This window comes from Tripterygium wilfordii, chromosome 12 (genome assembly GCF_013401445.1).
Source record: "Tripterygium wilfordii isolate XIE 37 chromosome 12, ASM1340144v1, whole genome shotgun sequence".
Taxonomy (NCBI): domain Eukaryota; kingdom Viridiplantae; phylum Streptophyta; class Magnoliopsida; order Celastrales; family Celastraceae; genus Tripterygium; species Tripterygium wilfordii.
The window spans coordinates 1,193,248-1,212,762 of NC_052243.1; the positions used below are offsets into that span (position 1 = coordinate 1,193,248).

The 19,515-nt window shown below is 38.5% G+C and overlaps 5 protein-coding genes across 8 annotated transcripts; 2 read left to right on the forward strand and 3 right to left on the reverse strand.

Annotated features, from left to right (window-relative positions):
• Window positions 1–674: 674 nt before the first annotated feature.
• LOC120011287 (nuclear transport factor 2-like) lies at window positions 675–5,783 on the forward strand. The gene is made up of 9 exons (XM_038862368.1): window positions 675–1,069; window positions 1,164–1,298; window positions 1,677–1,980; window positions 2,597–2,850; window positions 3,411–3,603; window positions 3,803–3,924; window positions 4,028–4,096; window positions 4,741–4,819; window positions 5,185–5,783. Exons 1-9 carry the CDS (start codon window positions 1,028–1,030, stop codon window positions 5,325–5,327), a joined length of 1,341 nt encoding a protein of 446 aa, XP_038718296.1. The 5' UTR covers window positions 675–1,027; the 3' UTR covers window positions 5,328–5,783.
• Window positions 5,784–5,936: 153 nt separating this feature from the next.
• Window positions 5,937–7,716, reverse strand: LOC120011288. The gene is made up of 3 exons (XM_038862369.1): window positions 6,776–7,716; window positions 6,502–6,674; window positions 5,937–6,408 (listed from the first exon to the last, which is right to left on the reverse strand). The coding sequence occupies exons 1-3, from the start codon at window positions 7,553–7,555 to the stop codon at window positions 6,276–6,278; spliced, it is 1,086 nt and encodes a 361-aa protein (XP_038718297.1). The 5' UTR covers window positions 7,556–7,716; the 3' UTR covers window positions 5,937–6,275.
• A 2,875-nt stretch (window positions 7,717–10,591) lies between these two features.
• LOC120011289 (auxin-responsive protein IAA11-like) lies at window positions 10,592–13,913 on the forward strand. Of its 4 annotated transcripts, none has more exons than XM_038862370.1 (5): window positions 10,592–11,106; window positions 11,705–12,018; window positions 12,596–12,758; window positions 13,410–13,471; window positions 13,565–13,913. In XM_038862370.1, exons 1-5 carry the CDS (start codon window positions 10,742–10,744, stop codon window positions 13,612–13,614), a joined length of 954 nt encoding a protein of 317 aa, XP_038718298.1. In that variant the 5' UTR covers window positions 10,592–10,741; the 3' UTR covers window positions 13,615–13,913. The 4 variants fall into 4 exon arrangements, with proteins under 4 accessions (XP_038718298.1, XP_038718300.1, XP_038718299.1 ...); XM_038862372.1 differs by having other exon boundaries at window positions 10,599–11,106; window positions 12,620–12,758; XM_038862371.1 differs by having other exon boundaries at window positions 10,601–11,106; window positions 11,708–12,018.
• Window positions 13,914–15,010: 1,097 nt separating this feature from the next.
• LOC120011286 (xyloglucan galactosyltransferase MUR3-like) lies at window positions 15,011–17,697 on the reverse strand. Its single transcript, XM_038862367.1, has 2 exons — window positions 17,430–17,697; window positions 15,011–17,312 (listed from the first exon to the last, which is right to left on the reverse strand). The coding sequence occupies exon 2, from the start codon at window positions 17,093–17,095 to the stop codon at window positions 15,344–15,346; it is 1,752 nt and encodes a 583-aa protein (XP_038718295.1). The 5' UTR covers window positions 17,096–17,312; window positions 17,430–17,697; the 3' UTR covers window positions 15,011–15,343.
• A 1,316-nt stretch (window positions 17,698–19,013) lies between these two features.
• On the reverse strand, window positions 19,014–19,509 carry LOC120010075. The gene has a single exon (XM_038860767.1). The coding sequence runs from the start codon at window positions 19,395–19,397 to the stop codon at window positions 19,053–19,055; it is 345 nt and encodes a 114-aa protein (XP_038716695.1). The 5' UTR covers window positions 19,398–19,509; the 3' UTR covers window positions 19,014–19,052.
• Between the last annotated feature and the right edge of the window lie 6 nt (window positions 19,510–19,515).

Here is a 19,515-nt window from a genome sequence, read left to right on the forward strand (position 1 = left end):
AGGGGCCGGACCTTTCATCAGTAGAAGCCCGAAGTGCAGGCCCAGCAGGGCTTACGTTTGTATAGTTGTATACATTTAATCGTTTTCTGTTAGCAATGTTGCTTTCATTTTTTTCTACTAATTCCTCAAAAAAATCCAGAAACTTCTGTTAGTAATGTTGCTTTTTTTTTTTTTTCCCTTCCTTTTGTCCATTTCAGCTTCTGTGGTTATATATGTGATTGTCGTTGTGTTCAAATTTAGGTGGTTCTGAAATTCCCTCTAAAGGCAATTTATTTCTGTCAAGTGGAATAATACTACTTTTGTAAGTGGGGTTGATTTAACTTTTAACCCTGTTTTAGTAAGATTTCAAAGTACACATCTGGCAGCGTCTGATCACTATGATCCATTGATGACTGATGACTGATGACGTGATTTGTTTTCCCCCAAAACTACGCCGTCTCGTACATTCTTTTGTACTTTCTTGTTTATTGCAAAAATAGATAGATTTAGGAAGTGGATTCTTTTCCCCTTTCCAATATGTTAAAAAAAAACAAAATAAAATGATAGTCGGTGCATTGGGCCTTGTGTTTATCGAGCCTATGATTGGGCCGTAAGTTAAAAAGGCCCACTGAGGATGATCGAAAGGGCTACGATTCCCTACAGTAATGTCCACGCTACTACCATCTCGAAAGACTCACCACTCGAAGTCACGAACCTGTGGAGTAGACAAAGCGCCTCTGTTTCCCTCTCTTTCGTTTGCTCACTTCACAGATCTATCAAAAAGCTTCTCCTTCAATTCTCATTCCAGTTTTTGTCTCTAGATTCTCTTTCTACATACTTATTCACGACTCTCTGAAGAATCTGCAATCGCTTTGAGTTACTGCTTTGACTTGGAGCTCCGTCTGTTTTATTCATAAACCTCAAAAGCATAAACCCCTACTTTTTTTGAGTTTTAGCGTTTGAGATAACTCTTTTTGCTCTGTGGATCTGTGATCGTTGAATCGAGAAGGAGAAGGTTTGAGCTCGATCTTTTTCTTTTGTCCCGATAATGGCGTCTCCATATCCTGCCCCCGCAGTCAGTGCTGTTCAGGTGATACGATTGAGAAAATAATTTTTATGTTTATTTTTTTGTGTGTATTGGGAGTTCTTGGTTCTAAAGGTATTTGGCTGTTTGTTTGTTTTAGGTTGGCTCCTACTTCGTTGGACAGTACTATCAAGTTCTGAAAAAACAGCCTGATCTTGTTCACCATTTCTACAGGGACCAGAGTACCATGACTCGTATCGATGGTGATTACATCGAGTCGGCTTCTTCGTTGCTGGTAATGTTTTAAATAGAGAGATATATGCATCGTTTTGTTTTTTTGTCTTTTATAAACTGAAGTTTTTGGTTCTACGAAGTACTTATGATTGCCTCATGCTTTTTTTGTTTTCTTTGTTAATTTGTTAGAAGAAAGCTTTGTATTATCTTCAGCGGTAAAATAACTTGTTGTAGTAACGATTGGCTGGTTGGTTCTTTATCCTTTTTGGCTGATCAGTTGCTGGGGTATGTGGGGAATTATGTGCTTGAATGCTTGTGGTTGTCATAATTGTAAAACCATCAAGATATGATCGTGTCCCAGTTGTGCATCTGTATTTGTTCATTCTTACCATGTAGTATGTTAATGTAAATTAAACTTACTCTCTTTTTGTACCGACAGCAAATCCATACGATTATCACATCACTAAACTTTACTGCAATTGAGATCAAGACAATCAATTCTCTTGATTCTTGGAATGAAGGTGTACTGGTGATGCTTTCAGGAGTCGTCAAAATGAAGGATTACAGTGGCCTGAGGAAGTTTGTGCAGACCTTTTTCCTTGCTCCTCAGGAGAAGGGTTATTTTGTTCTTAATGACATCTTTCAATTTATTGATGACCAAACAATCTACCAACAATATTCAGTTCCCATATCCTCTGAAAACACGCATCTAAATGCTTCTAGCCCTCATCTAGATCCTCCAGGTAACATAATGAATGTAAAGAGAGAGTTCTTGATATTTGCTTACTTTAATCACTCAAGGATTGAGGACACAGGTCATAAAATTTGTCATTCTATCATCAAGTATTAGTGAGGATGTCTATTAGTATCGCCATTAACATTTTGCATACCTAGGCATTGCCTTCCTCGTAGACTTTGGTAAATATTTTTCACGTTGTACCAACTTTGCATTCTATATTAAATGATTATGAATAGTTTCTTTTTGCATGATGATTTAACTTCCTATCATGTTTCTACATAACGATTATATTGATGCCTACTCGGATTCTTTCACCTTTATTCTTTATCAAATCTGCATTAGGAGTCATATTAAGTTCACCTTTGGATTATTTTTCTTGTCATTTTCTTTTATTTTATGGGTCATTTGATATTAAATGGATGGTATGGTTTACATGCAAGTGAATTGATAGCAATTGAAAAGGAAAAGAGTAAGGAAACGGTCATAAATAATTGGTTGCTGTAATTAGTATTTTCTCTCATACATTGTCTCTAAGTTCATTTGATGTAGTTCGATAGGATTATTTGATAATAGACTTGTATATTATTGATTTATATGGTCCTATATCATGAATTTTGTAGTTTCGGACTATGTTTTGGAGGAAGAGGCAAGGGAGTTTGTGAGCTCAGTGCGTATTGAAGATGACCCTGTTGACAAATATAGTCTTCCAGAGCAACAGCAGCCAGACTTTGATGCTGAAATTGTGGTGGAGGAAGCTCCCGTAGAAGAGATGCATGCTTCAATGCAAAGTGTTGTCAATGCTGTACAAGAACCAGTGGCTCCTACTGCAGAAGAACCTGTTGGGGAGCAGCCAAAGAGAACATACGCTTCTATTGTATGTTTCTAACCTTTTCCATTGCACGTTTTGTGTGCATCCATATTTGCTTTTCTGCCAGTGTTTTATGAATGATTTATTTTCAATTTTCCGCTGACTTATTGATACATGATATTATTTGGAAGTCTGAGTTATGGTTCATCTATTGCTTTAAAAAAAGAGACCTGGCCAACAAAATTAGATATTTCTGGGCAGTCATGTTTTTTGAAAGCAATACAGAAATTGTGTAACCATTAATAATATATTTATTATGGCAATTGATCTAGTTGTGCAATGAAGCGATAGATTGATTCTAAAATACTGTGTGTCTTGCTTAAACTAATAACACGACATTGTATGGAGTGAGGGGGAAGGGCTATGATGTTTGCTAGGTTCCTACTTCCTAATAGTTTTAACATTTTTTTATTTAATTTTGTTTTGTGAGTGGGGGAGGGGGTAAGGATGGGGATTCGGTACCTTTTGAATTCATTTCAAGTTGTGTTTACTGTTGAACTAAGTTATATTCAATTTGGACTAGTAAACTAATTTTTTTTTCCGCAATGTCTCAACGATGGAAACAGCTGAGAGTACACAGGGAACATGCTACATCGTCAGTTGCTAGTCAGACGATTATTAACATGAATACCCCAAATGCCTTTGATTGGAATGACGTACCAGTACCGCCCTCCACTACACGGCAGCTGGACTCTACGTCATCCTGGTTGCCTGAGTCTGGAGTTGAAACAGCTGATGATGGTTTCTCGCAAGACGAAGGTCAAGTTTTTTAATTTGCTTACTTTGTAGACATGCCAACAGAAACATGATTTTCAATATTAGTATAAATAAAGGCAATTTTATTTTTGATTTTGTCTTTTATTTTGTAACCCTGTGCACTGGATGTGAACTTTGTTTGCAGATGGTGCGTGTGAAATTCTTGAGCATTGTTTTGATTCTTGTTCATAGTTCCTTTCAGGTGAACCAAAATCTGTCTATGTGAGAAATTTGCCCTCCGATGTTACTGCTGAAGAGATTGAACAGGAGTTCAAAAATTTTGGAAAAATCAAGCCTGATGGCGTGTTTGTCAGGAATCGCAAGGTGAAATTCTTGTGTTCTCAGAATTTTTTGAAAAATTACGCTTGATGGTGGGTTTCTTTATTTTTCTTGTTCGTAAACAAGAATTAGAACGTGTTGCATGCAGGATGCAATTGGTGTTTGCTATGCTTTTGTAGAGTTTGAAGATCTTGCAAGTATTCAAAATGCAATCCAGGTTTGAACTTTATATTTTGGTTTTGATTTTTCTTAATTTAGGCCTGTTTAACTAATTTTTCTATTTTATTATGGAAATGTCTTGTGCCTCTCTCGTGTATGTTTAGTGTAGATAGTGATAGTCCCGGACTTGTATTTCTTATACTATTTTTGTACTTTCAAGTTTATATCTGTTGTAGCTCGTGTTTATAACTAATTGTGTTTGTGATGGTTTGCTATGAAGGTCATAGTTTACTTTAACAGTAGTGCAATTTGAAGAAGTTGCGGCATTGCTTTTTAATAAGATCTATATTAATGCTTATGATGGTTGTACACTGTCATTGAGCAACTTACAATTTTGCATGACTATCAAATTATCCGATTTGCAAAATATATTACCTAATTGTGAACACAAAAACATTTGAGGGGAGATGAGTGGACATGGATAGCCAACAGATTATAGGAAAATTGTAGTCACAAACGAAAAGCAACAACAAAGCTTTTTTTAAATAATGTTTTTGCATTTAATAATGTCATTACTTTTCTTTCACACTATTGGCTGGTGGTTTTTGAAGCATTTACATTTTAACTGTGATTTATATATAGATTTTTCTTTATTTCTTTGCAATTTATAAATTGTTAGTTTGCATGATTCATTGCCTCTAGGCTTCTCCCATACATTTGGCTGGAAGGCAAGTCTACGTCGAGGAGCGGAGAGCAAGTAGCAGCGGTGCTCGGGGAGGAAGTATGTACCCTATGCAACGCCTTATTTATTTTTGTTTGTGGCCTATTCAGCATTTTCTATTTTCTTTGGTTTTCGAATTGAAAATGTTCTTTGTATGTTATTTTAATTTATGAGTTTAAACTATAATTTTTATTTTTAAGCTACATACACTTCAATGAAGAAGACCATAGTTGAGCTTTTGATTGGTGTCAAATGGTGTAATTGGCTCAAATATTTTTTTGACCAAAATAGACATAGTAGCCATTAATTTCAAAGTGGGTTGAAAAACCTGGGGTGATTGAACTTTTTCCTGTTTACTGCATATTATAGACTTTATTCTGTAATTTATCCTTGACCATGTTTTACCACTAAATTTCTTTGGCCAGGGAGAGGAAGAGGAAGAGGCAGTTACCAAACAGAGGCTCTGAGGGGGCGATTTGGTGGACGTTTGGGCAGGGGAAGCAACCAAGATGTCGGAGACTATAGTAGACTAAGAGGCAATGGCTTTCCTCAGCGTGGTTCTCGATAAACAGAGGATCTTGCATTTACAGGCATTTAATCTAGGTTCTTCATCCAAGTGTGAGGAGGCTTTTTGGGTTGCTAATTCCATATTGTTCACCCACCTTCTACTGGTTGCAGGGAAAACATATTTGGTTCTGTTGTAGGTGTGACATTGTACAAGGAATGTTGAGACATTTTTGTAGTCCCCTTGAATGGATTTTATCTGCAATTCAAGCGGGAATTTTTTTGGAGTGTCCTTGTATTGTGAGTGTGAGTGCAAAGCGGCTTTCCCTTGTACTCTAGGTTTTATATTTTGCATGATTTTGAGGTTGGCTTGCATGCATCCCTTGTCTTTTTACATGTTATATTAACTTATTATGGTTACGAAAACTGCAGTAGGTTTGCTAGGAAAGTACCTCTGGGAACATATTCCACCAAAGCTGAAGAGTTGGGAACTATTACATAAGACTTTTCGTGCGTCTTATTTTCTCTTGTTCAAGTCTTGATATATCAATTTTGATGGGAAACTGTTTGTGTAATTGGTACTTGTTTTATACTTGGTTTTGTCACATACTAATGCAGAAGTGTGGTGATGAGATGGGGTTTGCTTCTCTTTCTGAATTTTCCTGCCCAATGATGAACGAGTAAAAGTTGAAGACATCGATTACATTTCATTACATTTTTGTTCAGATTCCAATGAAGATCTCTAAAACAAATATGTTTTACAATGTTACTTTACTCTTGTATGTCTAACTCGATGTTCTGTTGCCTTTGTTCGCTGAAATTTGCACTTTCCACGAAGAGAGACCCAGTTACAACTTACAAGTCAAGGGTCTGTTTCTGAACATTCTAAAGCATCTGTTCTGGCATTTACAGTTATTATCTAAATTTCACACACTATGTAAGGAAGGGATTTGGATCCTTACATAAAATTCTTTGATCTACCATAGGTCTCGTCTTGGGTTCTCACGAGCGGTTAAGCATTGGCTGTAGTCATGGCACCTGCATGGGAATAGGGTCTTGTGGCATCGAAGTCTACTGGTACATCACATCCATCCTCATCTTCCTCCATTTCCCAAAGGAAATTAGCATATGCTGCATGAACATGACTGCAAAACAGGAATTGAAACCAAAGTAAATCGAGTAGAATATTTCATGCAAATAATGAACGAACAATTCTATTGCATTCTGACAAAGCTTACCTATCTTCAGGAGAAGCTTGAACTGCTCGCTCAAAGTAGCTTAGAGCTCTATCTTGATCATGATGTAGCTCCCACAATAACTGAGCATACTGTGACATGATCTCACCATCGCTGGGGTCTGCTAGTATGGCACGCGAGTAATACTCCTCTGCTCCCGGTAGGTCTTCTGTGCTCTGTGTCAATTGCCAAATTCATGAGTAATTCTTTTAATTCTCTATGCTTTTTATTAGTCTTTTACAGTATTAGCTTTTCGGATTGGAGGACTGAACTTTACCTGATACAAGAACTGTGCATAATTCCTCAAGAATAAAGGGTTGCCAGGATTCTCCTCCACCATCCTCCTGTAGTACTCCTCAGAACTATCCTTGTCTCTTCCATCCCCACCTCCTGAATTGAACTCTCCACCACGGCCACTGTTGCCACCGCCACCGCCTCCGCCACCACCAAGTCCAAGTCCAATTGCAAGAGACACCTCTTGATGACTACTAACCACCCCTCTTTCTTGTTCAACACCAGCATCCCAACTCCTATCCATAACTCTCTCCTCTGTCGAAACCATGATCTGCCTGTTACTGATCTCGTGATTAATCTTCTCCTGGTCTTCTCTCTCGTCATCATAATCATCATCAGAGAAGTCAAATTCTTCTTCATCTTCCAACAAACCTCTTGAGCCATAAAAGGAGAAAGATGGTATAGTTTGCAACGTGAAGCTCTTGGGGGGTCTCCCAGTGAACTTCTTGGGTGCTAATTGTCTAGAATCATGAGAGTCTTCAGTATTGCTGCAGGAACCAAAAGCCAATCCTTCCAAGTTCCCTTCAGACTGAGCACGACGAATCCCTTTGCCGGCAATGGAGGGAGAGATAGGAGAGGAACTGCATGAAAATGAAGATGATAGATTGAGAGGCCCTGTTTGGTAGAATGGAATGGTGGTTCTTGGATGGTGCTTGGCGGAGTTGGTGTCATGATAGTAAGTGTGATTACTGTTATTGGGACTGTCAGAGAAGGATGGGAGGAGAGATCCAAGAACTGGAGTTGATGAGCTTCTTAGCAACATAATTGGCTAAACAGAGGAGGGGAAAGAAACTGAAAAGCCAAAATGATTCCAAACCATTAAGGTAATTGCAGTACCCCCTTCTTATAGGACAGAAGAATGTATATTTGTCTAGCATTTTACCTTTCAAAGCTTTATATATTGATGTGATTTGTGTGGTGGAGAATGCTTTGTCTAGCTGAAGATGCAAAATATCAAGTTGTTCTTGTGGTTCTAGCTGTAGAAGTACCCCACCATCAATGGAGTCTCTTTCAATATTTAGTTGGGTTGGGGGGCTTCACCTGGGAAGCATGTGCTCCGTTTGATGCCAAAACTGACTTTAAAAAATTATGCTTTGACCCCGTACGCGTCGCACGCACGTTTTTTTAAATTTTTTTCCCTCTAGAAATTGGCTGGAAGCTGCGACATAATTGAAGTCTAAGGAACTGGCCAGCCCAGTGAAGATTGGGCCTTTCGTATGAGGCCTTCTATAACTTTTCTCAGCCCACGAAAGTAAGTCTCTATGGTGGGCCCGGGCCTGGGCCCAAATCGGCCGGGCCCGTCTGGCTTGCTTGATTTGTTAAAAACATTGAAGACTTTAAAAGAAGAATTAAAGTGGGAAAACAAATCAGTGGTGGTGTAGTGGTTGTTGCCTATGTTTATCATCATGTATTTTATCCCAAGTTTGAGTTTCTCCAAATGCAATCCTTCATGCGTAGGGGTCACCAAACAGCCCATAGATCAAAGCCCGAAAAAACATTGGACCTGGATAGCTCGAAAAAACTTATGAATGATCCTAAATGATCAATTTAATGGCCCATTGTTTGTTTCACAACCAATAAAATCAGTATCACGTGTAAGCTATGAAGCCTCATACGATAGTTCCGGTGGTACCAAATCAATACAAATCCACTTGTTTGTTTTGTTAAAAATTAGTGTATGTTACGTCAGAGTTCTTTTAATTAACTTGTATTTCTTTCTTTGTTTACCAAGTCAAATAATTAGTTCCTATGTTCATGGGTAGACTAAGTTAATTAGTTCCTATACTTATGGAGAGACTAAAGTCAATAGTGGAGATCATGGTAGGATTTTCTGCAAGTGGTTGGAGAGATTCTAAGAGGATAAGTTAGTGGATCATGTCTTTATATATCATGTAATCTCAACTGATTCATTAAAGCTTCAATAACATAAAATATTTTCTCCACCATTTCTTCTCCTAGTTATATAACATACTGCATATTCCTTTCTATTTTATTTTATGTTTCTCTTCGTGGTCACCAGTAGGGGTAGCAAAATTGAGTCTCGTTCAGGTTAAATTAAGTTTTGACATAAGTGATATGTTCACAATTCGGGTCCAAACATGAATTTTTTTGTCCAATTTAAAATCAAATTCGGATCCAAACATAGAAATCTTGTCCGCTTTATTTGTTCGGACCTTAACTTGGATTAAATTAATGTCTGAATTTAAATCAATCTAAGTTTGATCAATTAAATACGTCTGAAATCCAATTAAAATTAAAGTCTACATATGTAAATATTTCATAAACGGGTCTTTTCAAACTCAAAATCGATTGACAACATTTTTTTCCACTCCTAGTCACCAAGACCTCCCTCCTAAGTTAAGTTAGAGTCGGTCAATCAATTATACCATTGTAGGCTAAAAAGTAAAAGGAGGCAGCCTTGGACTCTGTCTCCCCGTCGCACGACAACGTAGTTAGGGTTTGGACCTGCCTACCTACGGGGACGGCGGGCGAAGGGAAGCAATAAAAATCTACGCTCCTTGTGGCGGTTGATTTTGGTCTTGGGTGAGCTGTCTACAATTTACATTGATGGCATTGGACCCCACACCCTGTCGGGTTGTCTGTTGGAAGCACATACGTTGTGGTCCCCACTATTTCTTACTTCTCCCGATACGATAAATTGTAATTGTAATATGACGTGAAGAATAATCTAGGTTGGGCTTTTTTTTTCATTTTTCTTGTTGGGCTGGGCATATTGTCTGCCGGCCAGGCCTATTATATATAAAAAAAAAATTTGTTCATCCCATTTGTTGGTTGTTTACAAGACATGCAAAATCATTCAAACTCAGGTTTTATTTGTAACTGAATCCATCCATGTACATAGCAATATAGTTATATAGAGCATGTGTGTATGTATATATAGACATCTGCATAACCCACAAGTCAGGAGCTGCGATCTAAGCTGTAAGGTGGACGGCGAATCTCAAAACTTCTAAGAGCAAATGGTGGGCTGGACGGCCTTGAGACACTATAACGCTCTAGTAACTAATATCCTAGTAGTAAATCAAGAGCGTAGAATTTCTTCGTTTAGCGTCCATCATACCTGAGACGGAACATTCCTTTTATAGTGGGCGAGGTATGGTCGTTTGGATTGCAACGAACATCTCGTCACCCCTGCAACATCTCATGATTGTTGATCGTTGGGATTCCTACAGATTCCAAGTTATTCCCCTTTCTTTGAGTTGACTCGACGATGAGTCATCTTCCTCTTCCCAAGTCTTCCCTATGTGACACCTGTCATGCTCATCAAACATAGTATTTTTTCTCCATTTCACGAGAAACATGGGCTTTCCACACATTTGCAGGGTGACAGTTCAGCTTGCAATCATCGTCCGTGTAGCAGAAGGATGTCTGCACATTTCCTCCTTCCAACTCTCTTACACAAATCATGATCTGCAATTATGATTAATTGCGTCTTCGAATTAGCAAACTAATTGAATCGCTAACAGTGTAGAAAACTATAATAAATTTTTTTTTAAAAAAAGCCCTGAATTTGTCAAAGATAATATAATACCCGTAATAGACTTTTATTCTCTACTATAATATTCTTGTTTTGACAATTCTGGGTTTTAATGTCGGAACTTTCGAGTACGCATTTAACGATATATCGTGGATAAATAAGCGAGAAATACAAGATATGACGACAAGAACAGGTATAGGAAACGGTGCGTATTAAGGAGTAGAGCAGAGGAGACAGGTGGAGCCCCACAGAGTCACTATCATTCTTTCGCTTTCCCTCTCTTTCCTTCATCCACCCACACGGACATGACACACCAAACAAACGTATTCATCACAACTGTCTACTTTCCCAAATCGTACCAAACCAAGGCCTCAAATCTGTCGTTATTTTTATTTTTCTTATTCTGATTTTTTCCGGAATCGGAAGAGAGAGATTTCGTTGATTCATTCAATGCAAGGCGGTTTTGGTGGTGATCGTGGTGGGAGTGGGTCGATGTCGACGGTGTCGAGGGAGGAGGACGTGTTGTTGTCTTCGGAGGATTCTTCGAGCCCAGATGATGGTGAGCTCGAGTTGGGATTGAGCCTTGGTGGTGGTGGTGGTGGCGGCGGTGGTTTCAAATTGCTTCCCTTTAGGGGTCAATATGCTAGGATTCTGACTGCCAAGGATTTGCCTTCTGGGGTTTCGGGCTCTTCTTCATCTTCTTCGACTTCTTCGTCGTCATCTTTGTCGTCTTCCTCTTCTACTTTGAGCAGGGCTAGTGGCACCGTTGGGACCAAGAGGAGTGCCGATTCCGTGACTTCTCCTAATGGTTCTAGGTAATTTTTCATTTTCTCTGGATTCTGTTACTTTTGTTCATTACTGTTTGATTATTCTGCTTTTAATTGTACTTTTCCACTCCAAGTGTATGTTGATGTGGTATTGAATTGAATAATCTCACGTATCTTCATTAGTCTTCTTACTCCTCAACCCCCTTATTTTCTTTCCTTTATTAGATTCACTTGGACTGTTATCGTCTCTATTGATAAAGTCTTCTTAATCAGTACATCGGTTCTCTTTCTTGATCATTTGTTATAGAATTTCGCTTGAATTTTATTTGAACGACCTTTATGTTGGTAACTAGCATCATGTCAAGATGAATTCATGTCTTTTCTCACGGAATCCTGCATTATGAATGTTTTTGAGGGAACATTTCTATTCTTGATCATATTCTTCATACAACAGTCATGTTCTAAATACTATGTTGTAAATGTTTTGCTAATAATGAGTTGGCATCCAAATCTTTTTGAACTGTAACTTGTGTTTCTGGTGCCTTTAATTACTGTACTTTAAGACCTTATGGATGGTAGATTGCTAGATCTTGTCATTTCACGTTTTCATTCCTCTAATTTCATTGTTTTTCCTTAAATGTTGAAGCAGTCAAGTTGTTGGGTGGCCTCCTATTAGAGCTTATAGAATGAACTGCATGGCTAATCAAGCAAAGTCTGTAGCCACTGAAGAATTGAACTCTATGATTGAGAAAAGTAAAAGCAAGAACAGCGTGATGGAGAAGACTAACAATTGCGGCAACAAAAACAATAATAGCGCCTATGGCTGGACTTCTCGGTTTGTGAAGGTGAATATGGATGGATTTCCAATTGGAAGGAAGGTTGATTTGAGTGCTCATACTGGCTACGAAACCTTGGCACAAACTCTGGAAGAGATGTTCCTCAAAACTAACAGTGCAGCTCGTGAGTTTTTTTTTTTCCTTTCTCTCTCTCTCCTCCACACCTCCATTCTGATTTGATCGTAAAAATAAATGCGTGATTTAGTGGTCTTAGAGCCCAAAACTCCTGTCTTAAAATTGAATAGAATTCTTGTTCTTATATGAATTCATTGTCAATGTGCTTGCCTAATTGGATGGCTGCTCAAAATGGCATTTCTTACAGATTTGTATGGTTTAATTCTTTATGATTGACCCCATACAAGCATTAATATGAATTTTGCACGATAATTTGATTGGCTTGTATATATGGGAGCAGGTATTAAGTTTCTGCTATGATCTTCTGCGATGAATTGATGTTTATGTTGATTTCTCATTTTGAGTGTTTTATTAAAGATATAATTGTTAAATGAACTTCTTGAATCGCAAGTCTAATTTCCGTATTCCTTTCGGGGTTTAAGATTTTCTAGTATCTTTTTTTAATGTAAATAAATTGATTGAAACTTAATGAAAAAGGCGCCAAGAAGGCGCAGAAATATCTGCATTGTTTGTAACATAGATCTACTTGTGCTGTGTAAAAGTTGATATATTGATGTCTTCTTCAGTGATGGTCGTTATTTGTTTTTTAGGACCAAGCATACGGGAGTGTGGCACAAAGGAGGCAGAAGCAACAAGATCCTTAAAACTGCTAGATGGATCGTCGGAATTTGTCCTCACATATGAGGACAGGGAGGGTGATTGGATGCTTGTTGGAGATGTTCCTTGGGGGTATGTATCATTTACATGAAATATACATGAATGCAACTCACCATTTCTGCAAATGTTCATTTAATGTGAAATCTACTTTACGGTTGTCAATATTTGCACAATAAGACGGACATTTGCATCTGACATCAGGGTCGGAAAGTTAAAACATGGGGAACTGGGCACCATAATTTGTTGCATGAACTTTCATAGCGTTGGGGGGGGGGGGTTCTAGGAAGACTTCTGATTGATCATAAAAAACAGGCTGTTAGTCGTGCGAAATAAAAAACAACTCACCATGCCCTTGTGGAAGGAAGAGAATGCACTCTATATTTCAAGTTCACTTTATCATTGTTCATTATTATCATCATTAGATATTGCAACTTTTAACAGAATCGTTGCAACAATCTGGGCCTAACTTGTGATTGGGGTCCTCATGGTAGTAACGATCTCTGGAATTCACTTACTGTTATATCCAACAAGCTAAACTATCAAATTTTCTGATCAAATTTTTGACCACCCAACAGGGTCTCCTCAATGTATTAGGTTTCGTTTCATGAGGCTTACAGAAAGCAATTGCTACCCTGTTGGTGGTCTATTGCTCTATGGTTATTCGTATTGCAACTTAAGTTGTATTTGATTGTCGCATGAAATTCCTTTTCAATTTTTTTGCAGGATGTTCGTTTGCTCCGTGAGGAGGCTTAGAATCATGAGGACATCTGAGGCTACTGGACTAGGTATATAAATAATTAATGAACAGTTTGACCCAGATTTTGAGTTTTGCATATGTTTTTAAACTAATTATCTTTCAATTATTTATGAATTTGCAGCTCCACGGTCACAAGAAAGTAATGGTATACAAGGAAAGAAATCTGTCTAAACCCACTTTTTTTTTTTTTTGAATTTCATCATGGTGAAGACAAGCCATGGTTCACACAGAGAAGAAAAGTGATAGTAAATACTTGGAAGTGTTTGATTTGTAACGAATGATCGTCTGCGGCTTGTCTGTGTTTTTGGTTGCTCTTGTTCCTCTTTTTTCCTTTCTTACTACACTTGTTTATTCTTGTCACTCAAACAATGGTATACTCCCCATACCTAAATGTCTCAGGCATCTGAGTTTTCCATATGATATGGTGCTGTTTTTGATCTATAAATACCCACACATCTTATATTGCAGAAGATATCATAAACTTATTTTGATTAATGAAGAATCCACAAAATCACAAATGTTTTTGCCTACAGTGCCCCATGCTGAAGTTAAGATATATCAATGAAATGGGCAAAATCTAACAAAAACATGATCAGACCACGCATGTCATTTTCACTTGCAAGATATTCATGTGAGGTACAATTGTATTTGCAGCACCAGCTCTGCAATTCCTCCTTAATAATGCATAGAAGTAGTTTATAGCACCAGCACCAGCTCTGCATATGCATGTGGCATTTGAGTAGAATCATGTATCAGATATCAATTCAGAATTGATTTCCCTTTCTGGGTTAACATTCCCAGCTCCAATTGCAAAAAGGCTTGCTGGTTTGTTACCGTCCACCTTCAGATGTCCAGAATGGTCGGTTACATCTGCAGTTGTCACAGAGAGGAGCTTCTGATTTCTTGAGGAGCTCAAATGTGTGTATATTATACCCTCTGATTCACGAGAATTTCTGGTCAAACTTCATTACCTATATAGACGTTAAGATTTAAGCCTGCAGTGCAAAATCTTTGTTTCTCAATTGGGAAGAAGTCAAGACTGTAATGAGACGTGTATGCTCTATACTTGAAAAAGCAGACCATGTTGTTAAGTAAGGCTTCCATAGATTGCAGTTAGTGTCAATTACTTGGCATTTGCCAGCAGACACTATAACAGGATCCTGATTAAGGCAAGGCACATACAGATGGTAAACTACGCTTCTTGTTACTTCTGTCATTATGATATATGAAGTTATGAAAAGAGATGGCAAAAACACGAGGCAATCAAACCACAACATCCTTCTGCACACATGCTAAACCAAATTCACATGAGGAAAATCACCCTTGTGTATTGGAAGCAGTACAAGAGTTATCATAACTTGAGCCACCTTACATGCCGAGGAGTTCTTATTTTTGGAGGTAAAGTGACAAGGATGATTCATCCTTTCTTATGTCTCTCAGACTCTTCAACAAGCTAAATGCTAGCAAACACAGAAGATGTCACTTTTGTGAGCAATGATGTGACTATGGCTTAATTCCCCAGTTTTTAGACTTGAATGGAAGAAAATTCTATGGTGTATAGAACTCAAAAAATTGAGAAACAGCTATTATTTATTAATCGCTCTACATTATCTCCCGTATCCATTTATTGGACAATAACATTAAGTAGAGGAAATGATGAAATCTAAGCTAATATACACTACAAAGAATTGGTAACAAATAAGCCATAATGCAAAAACTTCGAGGAAAATTTCCATATAACTATATCAGAAACAGGAGAATATGCATCTGTGTTTCATTTTAAACATTGATCTAGGCCTGTCAAACTTGATGAAGGATCATACCTGCGATTCATCCTTCAACACAAGCAGTCTTCGTTTTGAACCACTATCTTCTACATCTCTACTGCTATATTTCTTTTTTATTCATGACTTCTCTGCTCATTCTTCCAAGAATTTTTAGCAGCTTCCGCAGATGACTCACCAGAATCACCACTGCCATCTTTTGGTTTCGAGAAGAAAGGATCCCACTCATGACCTCCCACCTCTCGCTGTCCTTCATCTAGTAAGTCATATTTCCAACTGTTCTCCTCCACAAAATTGTCATATTCTGTGCGGCCTTCAATAGTGTTCTTACGCAACCTTGTAACTTTGTCAATGACTGCCTGAACAGCAACATCAAAAGCATCTTTAAGAGTCTCCAATTTTGAGCGAGGATCTGCATATATCAGTCGCGGAATGAGACTAATAACCTGCTCCCTCATGATCTTCACCTGCTCTGGAGAAATTTGACTAAGCCTCTCCTCTATGCTTACATTTCTTTTACGGATGTCATCCTCTGGAATAAACACTGAATATATACTGTAATTCTTTGGAAGATGCCAAGTGTACTGTGTATATGCAGACCCTGGATGGAAGAAGACAGGTATACAGCCTGCTAACATCGAGTCAAAAGCAGATCTCCGTGTAAACGAATCACCTTGAGGCTGTAGACAGAAAAGGGAGCTTTGAAACATCTTCATTACACTGCTTGGAGAATGACACTTGCTCTCCCCAAAATCACATTCCAACAGCTTGCCCACTTCCGAACTTTTGCACTGATCAATGATCTTCCCTCGAATAGATTTGGGGTTGCCAGGGCGTGGGGCACCAGCAAAAGAGAACAGCCACTTCCGTTCTAATTTCCTCATCCTGTCCTGCCAGACGAAGACATCAGAATCCCTTGCAGGATGGAAGTAAGTAGGATATGGAATGCCAAAATCATTGGCATTCCAGGGGCTGGACTCAACCACAAGCATCGACATATTCCTCCCAGCAGGCAGAAACAAAAGCTTGTTACCCCAGTCAGTCTCTTCATCTGAAAGTCTCCTAAAATCCCATGTTATCCGCCCCGCTACCAGAAAATGATCCTTGCCTCCCATAATATGCCACTCAGGCCTCTTCATGAGCCAATCAACCAAATCAAGGGAAGCTGCATCTCTAGTCGATATATTATGCCCCCAAAGATACCTAGCTATATCGAAACCCGCATAAAATGGCACAAATATAGCCGCAGCAATTGAAGAATCATTAGTCAGGCACTCATACTGCTTCATTCGATTGCTGAATATCACATCTACAGCAAACTGATTGGTGGCATACCACCCTGTATTAGAAAACACCCCTTCCTCATTCTCCAGCGGAGGTCCCAACCCAGCATTCGTAGTAAAGTTACACATATTAGTCCAAAGACTCAAACTCCTACACTCCTTGAGCATGTCTGCATTAAACCTTGGAGGCAGATCGTGCACGTAAATGTACCTTCCTCCACAAGGATCACTCTTATTCTCTCTAGTTCTCAAGGCTCTCATAAAAGAGTATTCCACAGTTTTCTGCTCAACTTTCTGGGAAGCCTTGGGAGGGTTTTTGTTCAAGGGGGCAGGGATGGATTGAATGAAAACAGGACCAGGCTCTACTCCAGCAGGAGTAGTGGAATGGCTGTTGACGGGCTTGGGACCTACCTTAACAGATTCATCAACAGCACTACTTCCTAGAACAATAAAATAGAAGTACAACAACAAAATCCAGAAAAATGCAGATAATGCAGCCAAGAAACAGAGACGAGAATGCTGATTTTTGGTACTTCCCTTCTCCATCGTCTCCGAAGGGATGCTTGCTGTAGGACGGCGTCTCATCAGATCGTTAATTTCAACCAATCAAACAATCATATCGTCTATTTTAGAAACTAACGCACTCCCAGTTCAGTAAATCAAGTAAACAGCAAAACACCACTAACACACTCCCCCCCTAATTGTACTGATTCAGCTCAAACCAAAATCGAAACAGCTCACACAGTTAAACCAGACTATCGCACACAGCACGAATCACGAGGAACGGCTGAATTCGCTCGATCTGCAATTGATTTTGTTGAGCACAATAGGATTGATTACTCAACAAAAGCAGAAATCAATCAACGAAGAGTCGAAGACCCCAAGAACAAATATAGAAAGAGAGAACGAGAGGACTTACAGGGAAAGAGAGGAGAGCTAATAAATATACATTTGATTTGCATAGAAATATCGCGAAAGATGAGAAATTCTGAGCTGGAATCGGAGACAACGCAGTCCTTATTATATGGGGAAGAGCCGAAGAGGAGAGTGACGAAACGAGGCGCACGTTAGCAGGGAATTGTCAGTTGTCGGTAACCGGTGAGATTGCGCCACGTATGAAGGAGGGTCCAGACGTGTCTGGTAGCGACGGTGATCGTCTCGGTGTTCGCTCCTTAAATTACGTGTTAACTGGTGGAAACGGCGTAGCTTTTGATGAAAGCAGCAAGCACGTTCATGTGTTCTAGTCTAGATGTAGACGGAGAGAACATAACATATGGGCCTTTACGGGGGGCCCACGTTGGCTGTCTACTAGTGAACAGAATTAGTGATAAATCCCTGTTTAGCCGCCTAAAACTGGACTTTAATGGAGGTTGGATTCAGAGTACAAATTTTGTATTTAATTATTTATGCATAATTTTGTTTTTAATTTGATGGTTTATTAATTCTTTTTTTGTTGTCGGCCGGACAGACTAGGGCTTTTGAAATTCATAAATACAAATATGTTTTACTTTTTGAAATACTCATTTGAGTTTCAGGTTAGTAATCAACATGGACGGATGTGATTAAAACTTCAGACCATGCAGTAATAAAAAAATAATACTGCAGGCCTCCTCCCCCTCCCCCTCTTTTGATGTATATAATGATAACATTATACCAATCATATGCCAATAAATCCCCAAGGAATTACAATTTATAAAGAATATGCACACTTTATTGAAAATCCAGCTTTTACTCTTTATAATTAGACCTTCAATCAAATAAAGCTTACTTTTCTTTGAGAAAAACACATATATAGCTATTTCATATGTTATATATATATATCATTATTTGTAATGTAATTTTGTCCCAGTCCTCGTCATAGTGCTTATATATATACACCCACACAATCAAAGTGCAACTAGCATGACTACGTTACTACTTTCGGACATAATCAACGGTGTAATTTATATTCTATGAGGAAAAAAGTGTGCCCTATTATGTGTTTCCACCTCTCACCTTTCAATAGGGTGGAATCTCTTTTAGGTGTCTAATTATTGTAACCATGACAGGTTGAAATTCCAACGCAATATTACTGGACAAAAGACAAATATCATTATAACACACACACACACATGTATGTATGTATATAACAAATATAATTGTTTTTGTATCCTGCCAACTTTTTGTTTGTCTCTTTACAACAATTTTTTAACTCATCAAAATAGTTACTATCATGTGGTCATCAAAATTGTCTGGTTCAACAACTCACTATGCTTTTGAAGTACAATACCAAATTAGGTTGTTTCAATTCTATTTTTTGTGAGTTAATTATGTTTATTTTATAATTAGGGTATCTAAGGTTTTCCCAAGACTATAATTCCTTTGAGCATGTGTGTGTGATCTACCAATCCACCATCACACATGCATCCATGAGCCTTGGGATGACGGTTCGGGTTATACACATATCAAATGTTGAAAATAAAATTTTGTATGTTATTGTTCTCGGTTTAAAAAAGTGTAGAGAGTGGAGTTTGATGATGGATATTATTAGTTTCTGAGTAAATTAGATAAACAACAGCAAGAGCAACATAATGAGAAAGAAAAATGAAAACAATATAACACAACACGAATAATCTCTCCACGACCATCTCTTGGATCTCAGCCACCGTTCATCCAATGCAACATCCTTAAAAGATAACCTAACCCCTGGATCTCTCATGCTCACTTCACTACCTAGTAGAACAGAGTTGATGACTCCTTGGACATTGTTGTTTATGTAAATGTTGATACAGCAATTATCTTCTGGCTCCGCTGCAGCGATCCCACGTCGGATGAACATTGACGCCCCGATGTTACTTCCTTCGATCGCAACACGCTGGAAGGAACCATAACATCTCGCTGCTGCCATGATAACGTCTGTAGTCTTGATGGGCTGGTGCTACTGCACCTAATGGTTGGAGAAGAGTGTTTCATGGTCTATTTTGCTCCCTCGCATGATTTGCTTCTTTTCTTGCAGTAAGAGCTCT